This window comes from Aedes aegypti, chromosome 2 (genome assembly GCF_002204515.2).
Source record: "Aedes aegypti strain LVP_AGWG chromosome 2, AaegL5.0 Primary Assembly, whole genome shotgun sequence".
In the NCBI taxonomy this organism is placed as follows: Eukaryota; Metazoa; Arthropoda; class Insecta; order Diptera; family Culicidae; genus Aedes; species Aedes aegypti.
Window position 1 is genome coordinate 414,534,795 of NC_035108.1, and position 22,063 is coordinate 414,556,857.

A 22,063-nucleotide genomic window follows, 5' to 3' on the forward strand; every position below is an offset into this window, starting at 1 on the left:
TGAATATAGCCGAATATCATTGTCGCAGATTCCAATCTTCTACCTGAACAACAGTACTGTTGCATATTCTTGCTGATTGGCTACGGTCATGTGTTCAATCAGGTTTTCCATTCCAAATCTGATCAGCGTTTTTAGGTAGTCAGTTTTAGCCTATGGTACACTTCATAACTGTTTGAATCTCATTGGTAAGAATTTCTGGTCGGCCATAGGTTGGCACCAATATTTTCACCTCCAGGTTGCTCTCAATCTGCTGAATATATTCGCCGAAGACACCAACCTTCTAGCTGATAAGGACCTGAGATAGAAAAGATTAGAGGTTTAGTTTTACTAGCGCCACCTAGTGGAAGAATTAAAGATTCTCAACTAGCGCCACCTAGCGGATGAAGTCTTTAACGACTGACTTTTAAATTGTCAATTAGGCCCTCTACCTTCAGATAGCCATGATGATAATAAATCTTCGAGCTGTTTAGTAGAATACCTATAAGTAGATGAAAAAACCGAATTTAGTACTATACCATTTAATTCCACTAGAGTTAAGTCTATTGGAATTAAATGGTATAGTACTAAATTCGTTTTTTTCATCTACTTTCAGATAGCCTTTGATCTGCTGAACAGTTTTGCCTAAGACATGAACTTTCAAATTGATAAGGATCTTGAGATTCAGATGATTCAATAGAATATGTAAGCCAGTGACAACTAGCGGGTGAATTCTCAATCATATTTTTCATCGCCAAATAGCCCTTGATCTGCTGAACAACTTTGCTGCTGACATCAACCTTTTAGCTCATTTGGATGTTAAGATATCCGCTTTAGGCTAATTTTGGACCCATCGTGTCCATGATTTTCCGTTACTTATGAAAGTGGGAGGGATCAGAGGGGATGTCTCACCAAAGTATTGTAAGACCAACTAACCTCATTCACATTAAAATTAATTTCATTTTACATATTTATTGTATAAGTCTTCGACCAAACTAAGTAAAATTAAAAAAACTCCTCAACATCAATATTGTTCGATGACATACAGCGAGCTGCCTTTGCCTCTTTGCGAGGGAGCGAAAAAATGCTAAGCAGAGAGGCTACGAAAAATGAGCGAGGAAGGTGCAGCACAAAACACAACAGAGTAAAATTACATCAAGAAAATATACTCTCACAACTCCCCGAGGATGCTTTGTTCGGGCGGGACACTCAAGAGTTCTTTTGAGGCATGAGTAAAGGTGAGCATCGCAACAAGAGAGAGTGAGAGTATCAGAAAAAAATCTCGCATTTTTTTTTTGCACCCTTACTCGAATCGCTTGAGGATCTGTGTTGAGTTTAGTTTTTACTCCTTAGAAAAAAAGGCAAAATCGCCTCATATTTGCATCGCAGAGGAGTTTCTATCAAGCCTGACTAAGTATCTAAATACATTTTTGGACAAATTAAAGTCAAACAAGTGGTAAACTTCATTAAACCGTTGACAACACATATTTAGAGCGTTATTATGCCCATACTGGGTGCGATGCCCTTTTGAAGAAATCGAATCTTCTCGTCGATCGTCCCGGTACGTTGAAGCATAGCCTTTCCAAAAGATCGGAGCAGTCAAGGTTGTTGTTGAGCAGGTTGAATATCAGCAATCGTTGAAGAAGTTCCCGTCGATTCTGTAGTGTAGCCCACTTTATGAGAGTGCTGTTCATAAAGAGGGAGATGTGGATTGTTAGGCCATGGGAGATGATCTGAGGAAAGTTTTCTGAACGCGTTCTAGGCGAGCGATTTAAACAGCATGGTAAGGTGCCCAGCCGGTGACGCCGTATTCCCATATACTGCGTACAAAAGACACATACATACAATGATTTGAGGCGGTATATATCGTGAAACGCTTGAGTATTGCGTCTGATAATACCCAGAACTACAAATGCCTTTGCTGTCACGGATAATATATGTTGCGAGAATCTGAGTTTTTAAACATATTGTCGGAATTTTTTTAGTACTTTCTTGCAAAATGGTATGACAAATTTAAAAGTGGCCCTGAAACGAACTATTATATGTTGAGGATTTTTACAGTAGGGTTATGAGAGGATTTTTTCAAAAATCCTGGTAATATTTTGCACAGACAAATCCTGAAAACAATTACATAATTTCAATTTTTTGAGGAATTTCTGGGCAAATTTTAACAATTCACCACTTTGTATTGAGGTTTCTTAATCAAATCAAATTTTGATGGATTCTAGAGAAGATTCATGACATAAATCAAAACAGAAATCCAAGAAAGTTGTCAGAAACAATTTGAATAAAATTAAGGAATTTCTCAAGATACCATTGAAGATTTTTTTTAATTATTCAAAAGTTTGCTTTCCATCTGTAATAAGCACGGTATTTATTTCATCACCCATCTTTATTTTTCCACGTCTAACCCTGTTTTAAAACATTTCTATTTTTTATAAAAAATTATCTCTAGCAAACAATGTACATTCGATTTTTATAACCTAATGATTTAGAAAGAACGTGTGGTGATAAAAAAAATATTGGTAACACTGAAATCAGGTCTAATGAAAGGTTAGACACCACAATAACAATCAGCAAACTCTAACAAATTATCAACCATGTTTTTTCTACCGACCAACACCCAACGACAGAAGCCAAAGGTCTGGTCGAATACAAGAACAAAAGCTTTCATTAGCCACCAATTCCGAATACCTTTCAGCCGCTCGCAGTTGGGTGCTACACAAAGCTAATTGAAATCACCTTCAAAGACAATTTCCTCAAATGGTTAAACCAAGCGATAAGATTATCATGGCATATTGGGCGAACACAGCAATGCTAGTAGTAGGTAGGACTGCAAATTGCATTATCTATCCAATCCATGCGCCTTGTGACTATCTGTGTTTGCTTAGAGATCCTAGCCATGTCACACAAGTTGTGCCAAAGCTTTCTGGGCCAAAACAGACTAAGATCCAAGCGACACCCGCCCAGTTCCAGACGTGATGACGCAAAAGGTCAAACAACTGAACCTTATAGACTGTTCTCTCTCAGCAGTTAAGTCTACTCAATACCTTCGTCTAGCTAGAGTGCACGATGCACTACGTGAACAGTGTTCTTGCTAAATGTATTTACTCTATGCGCTCCCATTCGGTCGTAAATTCGAACTATTTCATTACTATAGACATTTTCCCATGATTGGGAACGTCCATCAAAAAGTCATGTTCCGTCGCACCACACAGTCGACCGATTCAATCATATCTTCCTTTGACAATCGCTTGCCGCATGACCGATGCATGGATGGATGCTGTTGGTTGATGCAGCACTCAATTGCCACATTAGCAGCAGCGCGTAATTACAGCAGCGACAACACCAATCTCAGCACGCAAGTTGGCACAGCCAAATATGTCCCGAAGCAATAAATTCCATCCAACTCAATTGGCAGTCGAGAGCACTTACCGGCGCGGTGGCTCGAGCATAATTGGTATCGATGTTTTTTTTTGTTTGATTTGGATCGAATTGTGGATTGTGACCAGCACCACCAAAATGGTAATCGAAGAACTATTTGATCCACATCTGATCTACTTTGACGATCGCATGTTTTTGATGGCGGTTGAAAGGTAGTATGAATGTTAAATTTATGGTTTCCGAGTATTCTAGTTCTTCTTTTTATTCCTATTCCTATTCTTATTCCTATTCCTATTCCTATTCCTATTCCTATTCCTATTCAAAGATTCAAAAAAGTAAATTTGAGTATTGTACCTTTTTATTCTGCCCTAATTACTTACTTTTTTAGAGATTTTGGCTTTTTGACGTATTTCGACAATCACTTGTAGTCTTCTTCAGTACCAGTTACTTGCATGCGCATCGAGATGCGAGTAACTGCCACTGAAGACGTCTATTGCGTCTCAGTATGTTCTTTGCAAGTATTCTTGAAAAATTTAATGTTTTTTTAATGAAAAATTCATCAAGATTTCATCGATACATTTTCAATACCGTTTTGAAATTTTTGACGAAATTTGATAAGAAAATTTGTGGATTTCATTAATGAGCTCCTCAGTTGGATTTCAAAAATAATAATTCCTTGAGATATTGCTGATGATTCATGTAAAAAACGAGCTACTCTCAGAAACATTTTTTGTAAAACCCCTGGTTACATCCACTGTGACAAATTATTGACCCTTGCAACAAATACTCTATGAAGTAACGTAAACATTTGATTTGAAATGTAGTCCATCCAAACTTTAAGCTGGTTGTGATATTCACATACGGACAGAAAAATTAACATTGCTTTCATCCATCATATATTTCACGACAGTTAATCACTATGTTTTGTAAATACATTTATTTTAAAATATTTTCCTCTGCTGATGATGCTACATGTATGAATCTGCAAAATCTTAAATAACAGTAAAATACTCTTCCTATTACACAGCTCCTGGATAAGCAATCTACATCTGAATGCTTTCAAATGCTCACACATCTCCTTTTACATTCACCTTGCTAACCTCACTTATAGTTCAATGCTTTGCAGCGGCGGGAGCCAACTTTGTACCATTAGTAAACACTTCAAAGCACTTCTGTTCCTTTTACAGCTCATATTCCCTGTTTCAATTTCATGTTCAGTCCGTTTGGAATTTTGCAGTTCTTGTTCAGTTTGCAGTCTACTGCCATACCTACATACCTATATTCCACCTTTGATGGGATAAACTTTAGTAGCCTCTTGAGTGGTTGTGTGAAACTAAGTCCTTTAACTCCCTTCCAGTCATGGTTCTAATTGCCTCTACCGGGAAAAGAATATTCTGATACAGATTAAAGCTAGATCTCGCTGTAGTATATTTTCATATATGAGAAAACGAACTTGTGTCCGCGACCAATGTTGTTTCCGACATTGTTGGCTCATATATTTATACAATGGGTGGAATGATTAAAATATTTTCATTTTGCTGTGTACATTTCAGGTCCTTCGTATGAGATTTGATCGACTATTCAGTGCAGTTCTATATGTTTTTCTTATTGTTGCCACGCCGATACGAATTGGAATATAATGTTGGCGCTCAGTTAAAGCATACGTATACATGATTAAGAAATTTTAAAGCCTCACAGAAATGTACACATCATTCGAAAGTGGCTCGTTGAGAACAAAACTATCACAGCGTTTTCCAAGCTACAAATAAATTTAAATGAAAATCGTCCTGTTTGGTAAACACATTTTAATTTAGGGATGACTTATTTATAATCATTTTGAAGATATTTTTCATTAGAAATAAACGGAGTTTGATGAGTCAAATAGTTGAATTTTTACAATTAGAATTATTCGAATTCTATAGGATCTCACCAACGGCACGTATAAAATAAATTATGATTCTAACAAACTTTTATAAGATAAATGAGCTTGATTGCCAACTTCATTAATGCACTTAAACATCAAAGGCACAAATGTTGCAAAGGAAGCAATTACAGCTGTGAAAAATAAGTTTCTCTTTCGTACACTGCCCGAAAAATAAAATAAGAGGATCAAATCACTTTTTCTTTAGCTAAGGGACAAGGAAAGGCACACCGTTTTGGCTTCCGTGATGTTTCAATTTCTTTAGTGTGGTTGGAAGAAATTTCATAATGTTCAAGACGGAACGCAGCAAATATCATAATAAAACAATGCGATGTTTTTTTGCATTGATTCATTTCATCGCTTTGTGATGGATTATCATTCAACTTATCTGAGTTCTTCTTTTTTCACCCAAAGAATTTGTAAAGCGCCATTTTAAATTAAGCGGTAATTGAAATTTTGACAAAAGTTTTGTTTCAACACAATATTTCAATCGACGGAAGGATGGACCATCTAGCCTTAACGATGAATTGCGGGAAAAACGTTTGGATAGAGGGGGAGGAAGCCAAGGTTCCGGATCATTTTGGCCAAATGTCATTTGTCCGAATGCCGTTTGGTCGAACGCCATTTGGCCGAAAGGTCATTTGGTCGAATGCCGTTTTGCCGAAATTGAGAACAATTGTGAATTACAGTTAACGTTCACTTGTAATGAATTTCAAAGCTCTTCGATAGGAACAATCTGTTTTTAAAGAAGGATGAATCATCATTAAGAGGAAAATAACCATCATCGTATTACAAATTTTCAAAACCAGTTTTTTTGCTCAAAATTTAATGTTCAAGAAAATCTATCATTGCGCTTGTTATCTGGATTCAAATGATAAATTTTCAAGGGGATTTCTTTGAATTTGAACGAAAAAACTGGTTTTTCGTTTTTGATGATTGCTGATGATTCAATGATGGATTCTTGAGCCTTTATATACAAATAATAAATTATTTGGTGTTAGATCATGAAACAGTCCGTGCTAAAAGCAGGATATCCTAAAATTATTATTCATTCATAATGGTAATGGCTGCTGCACAAAGGAATTTTAAATGATACTCCTAAGAAAATTCCAAAAAAACAATTCGAAGGAAATTCCAAAGTAAATTTCGAGAAAATTCATCGGAAATTCCGATGAAAATTACGTAAACCAGTCCAAAGGAAAATTCCGTAAAAAATTCCAATCAAAACTTCTAAATAAAATTCCGAAATCTCCATAGGAAATTCCAAAGGTTATTCCAAAGGAAATTCCGAGAAAACTCTATAACAAATTTGGAAGTAAACTTTAAACGAAATTCCGAAAGAAATTTCAAAGAGAATTTTGAAGGAAGTAATAAAGAAATTCCAAAGGAAATTCTGAAGAAAATTTTATAAGTAGCCTCAAAGAAAACTGCAAAGGAATTTTAAAGGATAATCCTAAGGAAATTTCGACGGAAATTCCAAGGTTAATTCAGAACGAAACTAAAAAAAATCCAACGGAATTTCTGAAGCAAATTTCAGAGGAAATTCTGACGAAAATTGCGTAGAAAATTCCAAAGCAAATTCTGAAAAAAATCCAAAGGAAATTCCGAAGAAAATTCCGTGGATAATTCCAAAGGAAATTTCGAAAACTCCATAGGAAATTCCATAAAAAAAATTCAAAGCATTTTCCGAATGAAATTCAAACAGGAATTTCTAAAGAAATTTTGAAGAAAAAATCACAGCTCCTAAAGAAATTCCAATGGAAACTCGATGGAAACTTTCAAAATATAAGGGAAATCCCGGAAAAAAAAAATAAAAAAAAACTAAAAAAAATTCTAAAAGAAATTCTGAAGCACATTCCAAAAGACATTCCGACGACAATTCTGAAAAATATCCAAAGCATATTCAAAAGGGAATTTCTAAGGGAATTCCAAAGAAAATTCCAAAGCAAATCCCGAAGCAAATTGCAATGAAAAAAGGAAGTTTAACCCCTCTACCGGCAGCTTCATTGTTTACCGCAAAATAAATATTCAAATCGCTATAACTTTTTTGTTTTTCAATATTTTTGCACAATTTTTTTCACAAGTTCTCAAACAACTCTTCTAGTTTAAGGATCTGTATCGATATTAATTATTGGTGATCTGGTTTTAAAGATATTCCCATATTCCTTGGGGGACCGACATTTTCCATATAAAATGCCTTTGGCGGCCATTTTGTTTTTGATCAATTTATCAAAAAAATAAAATGTGGGCTATATAATGCCAGAAAATAAGGAGCTTCTCTGAAAAAATCATACAAATCGGTTCAGTGTTCTTGGAGATATCTAAAAATTACGATATGATGTTTTTGAAGTTTTTAAGATCTTTATTTGACCAGCGTGGTTCCAGAAACCTAAATGGTCATTACTTAAAGACGGCTGCATGAAATTGCTTCATTTTTTCACAACATACTCTCATTTATGTATTGTTCCGAAGAGTAAATATCCGAATACGATGAAAATACTGTAGCCTGAGAAATTAACGGGGGGTTCTAGTTACGGGTCGGTCCCCCAAGGAATTTTGGAATATCTTTAAAACCAGATGACCAATAATCAATATCGACACAGATTCTCAAACTAGCAGAGTTTTTTGAGAGCTTGTGAAAAAATGGTGCAAAAATATTGAAAAACAAAAAAGTTATAACGATTTGAATTTGAATTTTGCGGTAAAAAATGAAGCTTCCGGTAGAGGGGTTAAAGGAAATTTCGTAGAAAATTTCTAAGGAATTTTCTATGGAATATCCAAAGCAAATTTGTAAGGAAATTCTCAAGAAAAATCAGTAGAAATTCCAAAGAAAATTGTAAAGGAAATTTCTAAGAATATTCCGCACTAAATTTCAAAGGTCCAAAAGAAATCCCAAATGAAATTCCAAAGAAGCTCCAAAGATAATTACACAGGAAATTCCGGAACAAACTCTAGAAGAAATTCGGAAGGAAACTCCAAAGAAAATTCCAAAGCAAATTTCAAAGGAAACTCAAAAAGAAACTCCGAAGTAAATTTCGAAAAAAATATTACAATGAAAAGTTCAGAATGAAATTTTGAAGGACACTTCACAGGAAATTTCGAAGGAAATACCACAGAAAATTCACAAGGGCACTTTTAAAGATACCGAAGGAAATTCCACAGCAAATTCAGGATAAATTTCCAATTTTGATGAAAATTCCGTAGAAAATTTCAAAGGAAATTTCGTAGAAAAGTCCAATAAAAATTTTTTAAAGGAATTTCGAAGGAAATTCAGATTAAAATTCCAAAGGAAACTCCAAAGAAAATTCCGCTGAAAACTCCAACGAAAAAATCCATATGAAATTCCGACGAAATTTCTATAAGGAACTTTGTTACATCTTTGAAGAATAAACGAGAACTGATTGTTAAAACTGGAATTTCCTACGTTGTCACAACCGAATCGCGTGTACTATAGCAAGCAGGAGGCAACGTACTTTTGTTTCGGGAATGAAGGAGCCCAAGGCTGAGAATCTCTTTTGAAAATATAAACTAAACACTTTTGTTGCCCTTCATTGTCGCCCATCAAGCTATTGTCATAATTTGAATACGTCAAAAATTATTTCATTCCTTTTTTATCTGTGAGGGATTCCACGGAGGCATGCAAGTCGATTCTGATCGACCATTTCAAAAATATCTGAAACTTTGCACAGTTTTTCAGTTCCATCTAAATCGTCATTTTCCGATATCAAATCTTCAAGTTGAGTCACGACTAACTTTTCAAAAGGGTGTATGTGAAAATGGTTCAAAAATATTCAAAAAGCTGCACAGCAAAAACGGTTCGTTCGATTGTTAGACAACTAAAGAAACAAAGTTAGACATCTAAATAAAGATTCCAAAAAAAAATACACACATTAAAAAAAAATTTTTTTGCATTAAAGAACATCATTTTTGTCACAAAAACTCAAATATCTCAAAACCCTATCGGAATACCAACGTAACTTTTTGAGGGAAAACGGTCCATTATATTAGCTATCTACAATTTGGTGATGGTAAGCCAATAAACAAACAAGTTATGACATTTCAAATATTTCACAAATTTGACACTTAGTGAAAAAAAATTTTTTTTTCGGTGTAAATTATAACGGGAACCGCAGTTTGTTGCTGATTTTATTGTTAAGGGCCTTGCGTGAATTAAACAAGTCGTTTTCATGTATTCATTAGTATTATGTATATTATATGTATAAATATTATGTATATGTATAAATATTATGTATATGTATAAATATTATATGTATATGTATATATGTATAAATTAAAATGAATTAACAGATTACACGAAAATATTTTTTTTTTTTTAGAGTATGATCGATGAGTTTCTAAATGTTATATATAAACTTTAAAAGTTTTGGATTTGGGTATGCGTTATGAGATCATGAAAACATGTTATTAATACTTATTTATTTATTTATTGTTATTCAATTTTTTTACAATATCGAACACTTTTGCATCATTATCAGTACAGTTCGAGTATAGTTTTGCTTTAATTTTATTTTCTGACAATGGAATGAAACAGTGAAATTTTTGGGTTCCTTGGATCGTTTTCGCGTTATTATATTGCTCGCTGAGCTCTGATGCCGTTAATTCGTACTCTTCAGTAGTAGTAAAACAAAATGATAATTTTGTTAAATCTTCTTCTTTTCTGCGATTCGCCCAATCATATTGGAGTTTTTGTGTCAAAAATTATGTTTTTAATGCAAAAAAAATTTTTTTTTACTGTGTGTATTTTTTTTGGAATCTTTATTTAGTTGTCTAACTTTGTTTCCTTAGTTGTCTAACAATCGAACGAACCGTTTTTGCTGTGCAGCTTTTTGAATATTTTTGAACCATTTTCACATACACCCTTTTGAAAAGTTAGTCGTGACTCAACTTGAAGATTTGATATCGGAAAATGACGATTTAGATGGAACTGGAAAACTGTGCAAAGTTTCAGCTCAATAGAAAAAAATGAATTGAAAAATTTACCAAATTTTGGTGCTGTTGCTTGGAATCACTCCTGTATTTTGATTATGACAGTTAAAGTTGTGCTTTACTGAATTCACTGATTATTGTTATTGGAACGTTTTATTTTAACTATTCAAAAGAAAACCTTAATGAAAATATCTTAACGAAGAGTTACATGCCAATGAAGAATCATGATTCAAAACTATACAAACAAAGTTGATTTTTTAGATCTGTTGAGAATATTTTTTTTTTAATTTACAAATTAAATGATCACCCTTATGCAAAACTGAGGACAATAGCCCCAATGAAATATCACATATTATATGTTAACAGTGGCCTACGATGACATAGGAGATGTTTAATTACTCTTGTATTTACTATTCCATTCAAATTCTCAATTTTTTTTAAAGGACCACCATAATGGAATATAAGTGAGCCTTCCCGTTCCCCCTTCCCAGCCTACGATGATGAAAGAGGTGATAAAATACTATTGTTTTTAATATCCCATTCAAATTATGATTTTTCTACAGAAAGGCCCACCGTAATGGAAAATAAGTGAACCACCCTAATAAAATACCACATATTAAATGTAGAAAATGGCTTATGATAATATGAGAGATGTCCCAATACTATTGTCTTCAATATTCAATTAAAATTCTATTTTTTGTTTTTTTTTTTATTTTTTTTTAAAAGGACCAGCCTAATGGAAAGTAAATGAACCACTCTAATGAAATATCACATATAATATGCTTTCAGTGGCCAACAATGGTATAGGATATGTTTCAATACTATTGCCTTGAATTTCTCAGCAATTTAATTCAAATCGTTCATTTCAAATTCAATTCACTCCATTTTTCATGGGTCAAAAAAGCCAAACTTTGACCGCTTTGGGGGTCCACTTAATGAAGTCCGATTGAGCTCAAATTTTGCATGGGGACTTTCTTCGAGGAGACAAAACTTTTGCGCACTACCATTTTTTGAAATTCGATGGCAAAATTTTTCCCATGTATTCCATTGGCACCCTAGTGCTCATGATGCATTCCATTCAATTCTTTGACGGTCGAAAACATGTTAGAGCTTTTTCTCAGCCATTGTGTGTGTGTGTGTGTGTGGGAACGAAACATACCGATATTTTTGTGATTCTTCATTTCCGATTCAAGGAATACTAATAGAACATGAAATGTCATTGTTAATTACATCCCTGAAAGCAAAATCGAATCGAGCCACCATCTCATTTCGGTTTGATTACTAGTGTTGATGTCATCCAATTCACGTTACATTTGCATATAAAGCGCTGTCAGGTATATGTTTATCACAAAATCTGTTCCGATGAAATGTACTGAGCAGAAACAGCTAAAAAATAAGCAATAATACCATTTACATATCAGCGAACCCTCGTTGTATAAAATTATACCCCCATCATGAGAAACTCATGACGCAATTGCAGTGCAGAATGATGCTTTTGAACTAGAAAGATATTTCACGTCTGCACAGATAAAAATATTCAAATTTCAATGTAGCGTAAACAGAAGAGTATAGTAAAAGTAAATCAAACTCATCTATTGTTACAGCATCACGTTTAATTTTCAAATAAATATGCTTGAATGTTTACATGATCGTGCAAATATAAAGTGCATTCGATTGAAAAATAAGCGATATGTCTTTGACATTTCAGTTTATTTTGATGCTCGAAATATGTGCATGAAAATAAACTGAAATTTACAACATATTTTTAGCTGTGTGGATTTGTCCAGATCTGTTTATTTTTTTTTATTAGAAAATATAAAATAACAATTTTAGAAAGCCTCCATATCATAGCGGTAAACTGTGATGGTTTTTTCTTGTTCTGTAAATCAAGAGCATTTGACAGTAAATGTTTGAAAACATCCTTTGATTCTTCAGCATAGTACGTTGGGATCACTTTTTGACAATTGACATGGTATTGTATATGCATTGGATAAATAATTGATTAGATAATGTTGAAAAAAAGTGCATTTCCTATTTTCCACAAAATTTTGATATGATTTTCCAAAAAACCCAACATGGGTACGTATGAAGTGGCATTCTCGATTTGATAAATACTAATCAGTCGCATTCCTATCAGCCCATTAATTACACATTCCTGGAAACAAAATCCAACCAAGCTCGTTTCACATTTCGATTTATTTAATTGTTGTTCTTACAGTGTGTTTTTATCTATTGAATCCCAAATGTCAGCTACGGCTTCTAAATTTCATTTGTTATTCCATTGAACTTCCTTAACCGATAAACATGGTATACCATTGAATACATCATCTGAAAACATTGATTTTTTCACTAATTTTAACAAGGACACGAAGACTAAGCAATATTAAAAGAGTCAATGTCATTCTGCTGCGGTTCTGAATAAAAGCACCGTGATGTGATATATCAACATTGACATGTTGAGCTTCGATACGAGCAAGTTTCATCAGGGACGCTGGATCATAATCTGCTGATGATTATGGCGATGTCGGTGCATAATGGGTATGATGCTGCTTACAGGATCGACGACGGTACGATGTCGTGCTTGTCATCTTCATCACTAACATACATCCGAGTCAAATCAGAAGCCACCGACGCCGTCTCGCAGGCACTGTGCAATAGTAAACGAGTTAGCATAATCAAAAAAGTCATGATGTACGGTGTGCAGTATTTGGAAGGCTGGGGAAGTTTATCAAATTGAGAAGTACAGTACAAGTAATTAAGTGGTACATAAATAATTGACAATCCCAGATGATTGTTTTGGAATGAGCACGTATAATTTGGTAGGTATAGATGAGAATCACTATATTATTTAAGCAGAGAGGTAGGCGCAGAGTAGAACGATTTAAATTGCAAAAAAGTTTGATAATTCGACCACCCATAACTTTCCTACAATCGTTTTGATGAAAATAAAGTTCTGCGTAATTTTCGCAATTTGAACCCGATAGTACCTAATAATAAGTTGGAATCAAAATAGATTCGAACTTATTATTAGGGACCTAATAATAAGTTGGAATCAAATACGATTCAAAATTATATCATGGATTATCGAGTGGGAATCGAGTTTAACTCTGGAAACATCAATTTCTTTCAATTGTCAACCATGCAGAACAAGATGCACTTATAGGATTATAGTAGTTTATCATTATGGTCCTTCTTATTGATTCTTCTACTCTGACGAACTCATCCTTACTCAAACATTTGGAATGCACGCTCAATGAACATCAATCAATGGTTATGAACACGGTGAACACGGTCACAATATGCTGGAAACCGGAAAATAATTACCGATCAACGCTCCGTCATCGTAATCATCGTCATCATCGAAACTTCAAAAGCAGTTTTTCTGTACAAATCTAAAAACTATTCGATAAAAATGTGTTCACTGTGTCTCGGTTGGAGATCAGAATACAGTGAACATATCTTCATGTAAATTTTCTTGATTGTGAACGAAAAAACTGCTTTTGAAAATTCCGAAATCAATGACGGATCCTGCCCCCTTAACTGGCTGGTAATCGATCCCAATGCCCACAGAAACAACAATCGACCAATGCGCATTGTAAGGGTATGCGAAATACCGAATGATTCCGTCAAATACGCTTCGAAACGAAATTCCGCGGAATTCCACGGAACTCGCACAGGCGAAATTTGTATTTTGCTATTTCGTTTCGTTTCGCCAAATTGTTAAAATATTTCCACGGAAAATTGAAAACAAACGGAATAAAACGGAATTTCGCGAAATTCGAGATTTATTTCGAACAAAAATAAGCAAAGCATTCGCTTCTACTCCTAGCTACAGTCAAAAATGGGTCCGTATTATGGATCAAATCGACTCATATCATGGATCAGAACACTATAACAGCAAATTATCTGCAAGGCAAACGAATGGTGTGCTAGTGAAAGCATACGTTTTGGCGTTTCTTTATAAATCGTCTTATCTTGGATTCATAACTGTGGTATGGGTTTCAATGCCCCACAAATATGAATCAACGCTTCTAGGCATATGTATGACATTTTATTTCCTACGAATGGAACAAATGTGTTTAAGGTGATTATAAAACGAAGCCAAACTTCGAATTTTCAAGTGCACAAGACAAGAAAATCTGACAACAGTTCGCTTTGAAAATGAATCAAAACGCTTGCTTGCTGGTGGTGACCAATGGGATAGATTTTCAACGCTGTTTGGTTCTTAAGTCTTGTGTTCTTGAACATTTGAGGTGTAGCTTCGTTTTATAATCACCTTAAGCATGTTATTGTTGATTGCGATGCTGTATAGATTTATGGTTCACGTAGATAAAATGGGTTCTGCGTAATTGCTACTCTATTTGTTGAGATATTCTCCGTTTAATCCAACTTTGATCCATATCTGTGTGCTATTCATAACTGTGGGATGACTGTAGTATTGACTGGTCCGCAGGATATGATAAACTGCACTGCCGTTGTAAAGTTTCCAAAAACGCCCATTTGCCCTAAATTCCTCGCGGCGAATAGCCAGGAAAGGAACAACTGCGTTTGATGAACTACATACTTATCTTCCATAAGAATGAAGAGAGCAAAACCATGCGTTATGCGACCTTGCCGCGATGGGAGGGCATAATCCATTAGCCCATATGATGGAAACCAAAGGCGTAACCTGTAGTGGTGGTATCACATTTTGGCACTTTTTGCTTAAAGCCGCGTCATAATTCATATGGCATAGACGCAATAATATCTCGGATGTGATCCAACGGACATTCTGCGTCATTGATAGAATTGATGCCCATTTCAAATAATTAATCTATTCGAAGTGGACATTAATACTATTGGTGACGTTCAGTTTGCCTTTTGCTAACCAGAATGATCCGTAGCCACTCTTACTATTAGCTAGCTAGATACATCGTTATCATATACGACGTAGGGAATACATAGGAACTCTTAGGAAAATGACTAGTAGATTCACTGAGTAGAAATAAGTGGCGACAATCTTATTTTAATATGGTTTTTACATTGCCATAATAAGTAATACCTCTTTTGTAACAGCGGTATAAATAATCTAATTCCAGCTTCATTTTCGCAAAATTTACAAGTAGAAAGTAGGCGTTGTGAAGCATTGCATTTGCCACCGAAAAGTGAATCTTGTAGGAGACTGTAATAGAAGCCTAAGGTAACTTTACTCTTCAATATTCACTATAAAAATGACTATGGAAACAAAGACGCTGAGATCGATCATTAGGGTACACTTGCTAGTTTCGAAAAATTGTTGAACAGACAAGGAAAGCGACTTTTTTCTTTAAGGATATATGAACGTAATGACCAATAAATACTTTTAACAACAAAAATGAAATTAACTAGAACTACTACTAAACAGTCTAATTTTGTTAAGACTTGACGACAATTGACATTTAAGACTCTAATCTTACGTAAAAGACAGGAGTAATCAGAATAGCACTTGTATGACAAATTATTCAAAACCATTTCGACTAGACAGTATTAGTAATGCACTACTATTTCAAACAAATTCTAATGGAATTGCTGATTTTCATAATGCTTCCTTTTCTCAGAAGCAAGGGAATATGGGTACTTTTCAAAAACTACCACGTCACAATACTAATAAAAAACAGTGTTCATGTGGGCGCCATTGCCTAGTCCGTCTGAGTATTGGTCCTGGTAGAGGGGAAACTTGGCAAAAGCCAGACCGAGGGTTCAGCCTTGACAAGTTAAGCTGTCAGGCAGCTCCAACTAAATACCACACAAAAAAAAAAAAAAAAAAAAAAAAAAAGTTTGGTGGGGTACCCTAGGGTATTTCACAATAGAAAAGCTCAACATTTTTTTGTTTTCGATTTTTGCACATCTAAATCTCGAGAAAAAAAAAATTAGGCCAGCTAAAAAAATAATTTAGCTGATTGAAAGACGAATTGTCTGAACGAACATTGGTGAACTTGTCAATCTTATTTGCGGTTCCTCTATGCTATGTAGTCCAGGACAAAACATTTTTTTTTCGAAATTTTCAAATATTTTTCAAAATACTCTCGAGGCTCAAAATTTAGTGAAAATGTGATTTTGTAGTCAGTTTTACACAAAGATTCTGAAAATGAGATAATATCAACAATCCTTAATTCTTCCAGAAATCGTCCAGAAATTCCTTCACAGATTTTGGAATAGGATCATTTCTCCAATATTTGCTCTACAAAATAATAGAAATACCTTCAGTATTTTCTACAAGGTTTACTCTAATGGTGGTAAGCTCCATCGAAGTTAATACGCCAATTGCGTATTATCCTCGATTTTACTATAGTAAAATCGAGCAAAATACGCGATTGGCGTATTAACTTCGATGGAGCTTACCACTATAAAAGTTTGCATTCATCAAGATTTGATCCCTCCAAGAATTAATTCTCAGTTTATGCAACGCTTTTCCAGAAAATTTATTAGGAATTTCTAAATTAACCCCAACAGGCAATCCTGGTTAAGTTGCTGTCGCAATGTTTCTTGGAGTTTATTACTTTTGCAGTTCTTTTAAATTTATCTTGTTTGATTTCTTAGGTATGTGTTGATGGATTTTTTTAAATTTAATTTAATTCAATACTCCAGCAAATTCTAAAGCAAATATTCCAGTGATTCCTCTGTTATACTTATTTTTCTTCATCTTTCTGGCGTTATGTTCCAACTGGGACAGAGTCTGCTTCTCAGTTTAGTGCTTTCATGATCACTTATCGACTTGGGTCCCAATCACATTCATTCAAGCCACAAAGCATAAAGTACAGCAAAAAAAATGAATATCATTATTCCATGTTTTATGGTATATATTCGCATAACATCACATCTACATGATTAAAAAAATTGTAAGGCATTTCTGAAAATCAAATTAATTTTGGGCTCCTCTCATTTTTTGTTTTAAATGTTTGTAAGTGCTTTTCAACCCACTTCTTGATTGTAACATTTAAATTAAACCCACTCATTGCCGTGAGTGTTAGATATATTGAATTGAAACCTTATAAAGTTATTAAGAAGATTTCAAACAAACAGAAAAAAGTCTTACCAAAACATGTAAGGATTCCGCTGAGCAACGCTAAGGTTTCCATATGATAGAGGACTTAAAAAGACGTTTTTTATGCCTATTGTCAAATTTCCAGCTTTTGACAAGAAAAAAAAAACTTAAACGTGTATTCCGCGAAACAAATTCCAAAATTTCGTTTCGTTTCGAAAAATTCCGTGAGATATTTGATTTCGTATCGAGTTACACGAAACATTTTTAAATTTCGTTTCGTTTCGTCATTATCAGCGCAAGATATTCCGCGTATCGTTTCGTTTCGTATCGACATTGAAAAAATCCATATCGCATACCCTTAGCGCATTGTTATGCTTAAGCATCTGAGCATCTTCCTTTCGACTCACTTACCTGACTACGTCATGCTCTTCAAGGCATGGCCCCTCCAGTGCATCGTCATCATCATCATCATCATCATCGTCATCAGCATTGACGTCGTCCTCGGTGGGAACTTCGTCGTCATTCGAAGCTTCGACAATCACCGACAAATCGTGGGTCAGCTTGGATTGGGTGATCACCGTAGGTGAGGAAGCCGCTTTAGCGCTTGGATGAACAACGTTCGCCGAATCAATTACCTTCGACGGTCCAGGCATATCCACCAACCGTGCACTGATGTGGAGAGATAAAAAATGGAGAATGAACGTGGGTTAGCAGAAATTCAGGCGTGTGTAGGGCTTTTGGTGGATTGAATTCCCATGGGTATTGTGCGTTCTCCGCTAAACTCTACACATGGCTTTTGGTGGATTGAATTCCCATGGGTATTGTGCGTTCTCCACTAAACTCTACACATGGCTGATTTTGTTTTTTTTACACCACTCCCTAATAAAGCTTCGACAGATTCAAAATCATTTATGTTTGATACGATCGATAAACTACTGTACACTCAGCAATAAAAATCATCTTCGAATCACTAAACTTTATACATTAATGACTATGTTCTATCTACTTTTCTTTCATTCTGCTTTGATTTTTTACACTAACTGTCATTTCGACATTGAACCCTGAAGCTTAGCGATGCTTCAACCTAGGAAAATTTTCGGTTTTATACTACTGAACAAAAAAAAAAGTGTGAACAAATAAAAACTTTTGAAAGGTAAAAAAACTATTCTTAGAGAAGTTGATTATTAACGTCACGTAAAAATTGATGAATAAAATCACATCTAACATTTCGAGGATGCTTCCTAGAGTTTTTTCAGAGATTCCTCTATGAGTAAGGGAAGACGGGGTAAGACCGCCTAAGCAATTTAATTCATTTGTCAAAATCAAGAATCAATAAATCCTTTTTCGAAGCAGCATGTCGTTTTTTGAAGCCTTAGGTATGATCAAAAAATATCACAGGTGTTGTATTTCTAAAAAAAAAATATTCCTTGAAGCTTTGAAAAAGTGATTTCTTATCACGATTATTTTTAGCGACGGGGTAAAACCGCCCATCGACGGGGTAAGAGCGACCTCCATGATATTCGTACACAATTTTGCGAAAAAAATATATCAGTTCCCTGTGATTCTAAAAAGTATAATGTTTTATGAATTCTACATCGATTCACGTGGATATTGAATCATTTTTTAGGTTAATTATTACAAAAAAACTGAAACATATACTTATTATTACCTTGAAACACCCATATTTTGGAAAAAAAAATATGCGGATTTGATATGTATTTTTTACCTGATTGATTTCTTTTTACTTGAACAATAATGTAGAAGGTAGTTATAACTTTTAAAATGGTTTATACAATTATTTGTTATAAATTAGGGTTGGCGGTCTTATCCCGTCAACAGTGGTCGGTTTTTCACAACTATGGCTTTATTTCAAAGCTTAATATTTACAATTCATATTTCACTTCACCGAAGCATATTTTACAATTATGTTAAAGCATGGACGGGTAATTTGTTATGTTTTTCCTAAATAATCCCTTCCGAAATCCTTAAGTGAGCATCTGTTAAAATAAGATCAAATTCGATATCAACGAGCAGAAACTTTGTTTTTGACATTTGGTATGAAAAATTTGATGTAAATATCACACTAAATGCTCCGGAATGTCAAAAATCTTGTATTTATGGAAAGTGCTTGGTGAACTTTTAAGAAAATTGCCATTTTCATGCCAAACTGAAGGTGGTCCGTCTTACCCCGGCGGGCGCTCTTACCCCGTCTTCCCCTATGTATGCATTCATTGAAATTCCAGTAATTAAACCACGATTATTATTATTTGCCTCAATTTTTAATGGAATTAAACCCGCGGTTCCCTCAAGAATTCGTACAAATATTCCTTCAGCAACTACTCTATGGAGTCCTAAAAGGATTCTTCACAAAATTTTATTAGATTTTTTTCGTCTGCCCCCCTAAGGGTTTCCACTAGTAAATTTTTCAAGTATTTGTTCCGAAATTTCTTCAACATATCCTGGGACAGTTTTTGAAGGAATTTTCTTTAGGGATTTTTAGGGAATTTTTAGGGAACATATCCAACATTTGCTTCACAGATATTTCTATGAATTCCTATGGGTGTTTCTCTCGGAATTCCATAAAAGATTTTCTGCAGGATTTCAACATGCTTCTACTATGAATTTTTCTTCACGAGTTCTTCTAGGTATCGTAATTTTGGGTGATCACTTTTTTCACTTTTATAATTTTAATGTAGGGAGAGATCCCCCAGTACCGGACACTTAAGCCACTAAATTCATAATTAGAAAAATATTGATTTTATGGGCTCGTGTTACCCATTTATGATAAATATTATCATTTTTATAGTGTACAAAAATAAATTTGAAAATATAAATATGAATTCTGACATTGCGTTTTGATGATTTGGTTTAGTACCAAATTGATCGATTTTGAAAGGTGGCACCCAATACCGGACACGATCTGGAAATGCCTTGAATTCTGTAAATTTGAACATCATTGAATGTGTACACTATAGGAATAGTTAATAATTACCAATTCAATACATTTGCAACATTCACAAGAATAATTTGAGTTTTTCTTAGTTTGCAAGATGCCAATCAAAAACCTCTTTCATATATGATGAAAAATAGCACATCAAACGATGTTGTTCTGTATGTTCATTTTCCTTAATTTTATTGCATGTTCGATACCATGATCGACGGAACCCATGAAAAATGAAAGTATTTTGAGACACTGATGCAATAATTACAAAGATATCATATAACAAATCAAGCTGTCCGAAACTGAGGGACAGGGGATGCTTAACCAAAATAATAATTTGTCCATATTAACTTCAATTATGGTACAAAATACATTCATACTATCAAATTAGGATTATGTTTGATCATGCTTGCGGGATCCAAAGTATTTATTCAAAATAATTACTAAATAGGCTCAAAGTTAAGAAAATACGTCAATTTTATAAAGATTTTCATACTTTTCTATTTTTTTTAAAAAGGCATGCATATTTCAAGGATGTGTTATTCTACGAAAAACTATTCTACATAAGATCTTTCTTTTCACTAATACACCATCTTGATTGGACAATGATTTCTCAATGTTTCGACTTTGCCGGTATTGGGTTTTGTCCGGCACTGGGGGATCTCCCCCTATTTAATGTTACCAATGCCAGCAAACTGATTACTTGGAAATAATTACAACGGCAAACTTAGTTATGACTCACGTACTGAAATTCTCAACCAAAAGTCATTTTAGTTCAAAAAGTTATCTTTGAAATAAAAAATCTGTATTTTGCAATTCAGTGTGACATTGATCATGTATCGATACCATGATCATTTGTTTCAAAGACAAATCTATACACTAAATTTAAATTCTCTTCGGAGCTCTAATGAAGGCAACTATACACATACTTTCAGATTGTCATCATGGGCAAATCCTTTTTTGAAACAGAAACTTATCAATTGAGAGGATTGAAGCAAAGAGGTGTAAGTAACAAAAATCTGCTTTGAGATAATCGAGTTTAAAATTTTACCAACAATTTTACATTACATAGTCAAGTCAATTCAAAGGATCCTTAGGTTCTAAGGGCTAGATTTATATTACTTCTGTATACGTAAGAAAAAAAGGTATGACATGGTGATCGATTTCACCCTAATTTACAATGTTCAATCATAAACTCTTCTTACGATTCCTTAAGAAAACAATCCATAAATTGTTTACATAGTTTCTTTCTATAACTTCTCCAAAAAACCTTCTGAAATTTCTTTGAAATATAAACTTCGAACTTCTCTAAATATTACATAAAGATTTTTTGCTGGAATTTCTTTGGGCACTTAACCAAAATGTATAAACTTACTCACATTAGGAATACATTTACAGATCATTCCATACATTTAACTAGTAATTTATCAATAAATTACTATATGGAATCTTGGGAAAAGTTTTCCAAGATTTTTCAAGGAATTTCTCAAACGATTACTTAAGCATAAGATACTAGAATTTCTTCAAGGAATTTGTGTAAAAGGAAACCTTTCAAGGATTTTTCTATGATTTTTCATAATTCTCAGTATATTATCCCAGGAGTTTTCCCAGGGGTTGTTTCAAGGATTTCCACGTACTTCCACCGTGTAAAGACTGGAACGCGCAAAAATTGGTCAACTTCAAATTGATGTGTTTCTATTGAAAACGCAATTAAAAAACCTAAAATGCTGCATTTGGAAGTTGAGTGTATATACAATGATTGCTATGATGAGTTTTCACCTTTTAATCTACAGTTTTCAAAATGACGTGTAGGTAAGAGAAGCAGCGTGTGAAAATTTTGCTCGCGCAGCAAGAGAATCTGAAGTTCTCGTGCAAAACTTAAGTAATGGAG

The 22,063-nt window shown here is 34.2% G+C and overlaps 1 protein-coding gene across 12 annotated transcripts in view; it reads right to left on the minus strand.

Annotated features, from left to right (window-relative positions):
* Positions 1-22,063, minus strand: part of LOC5567962 (protein timeless) — a 201,494-nt gene that overhangs the window by 99,264 nt on the left and 80,167 nt on the right. For 8 of the 12 annotated variants that reach the window (XM_021847389.1, XM_021847386.1, XM_021847387.1 and 5 more), the window contains 2 exons: positions 17,643-17,900; positions 11,360-12,875 (listed from right to left, as the gene is read on the minus strand). In XM_021847389.1, the coding sequence (XP_021703081.1) occupies positions 12,779-12,875; positions 17,643-17,900 (355 nt within the window). In that variant the 3' untranslated portion in view covers positions 11,360-12,778. Of the gene's footprint in view, positions 1-11,359; positions 12,876-17,642; positions 17,901-22,063 lie in introns of those variants that run through there. The other 4 variants (XM_021847396.1, XM_021847393.1, XM_021847391.1 and 1 more) reach the window with 3 other exon arrangements.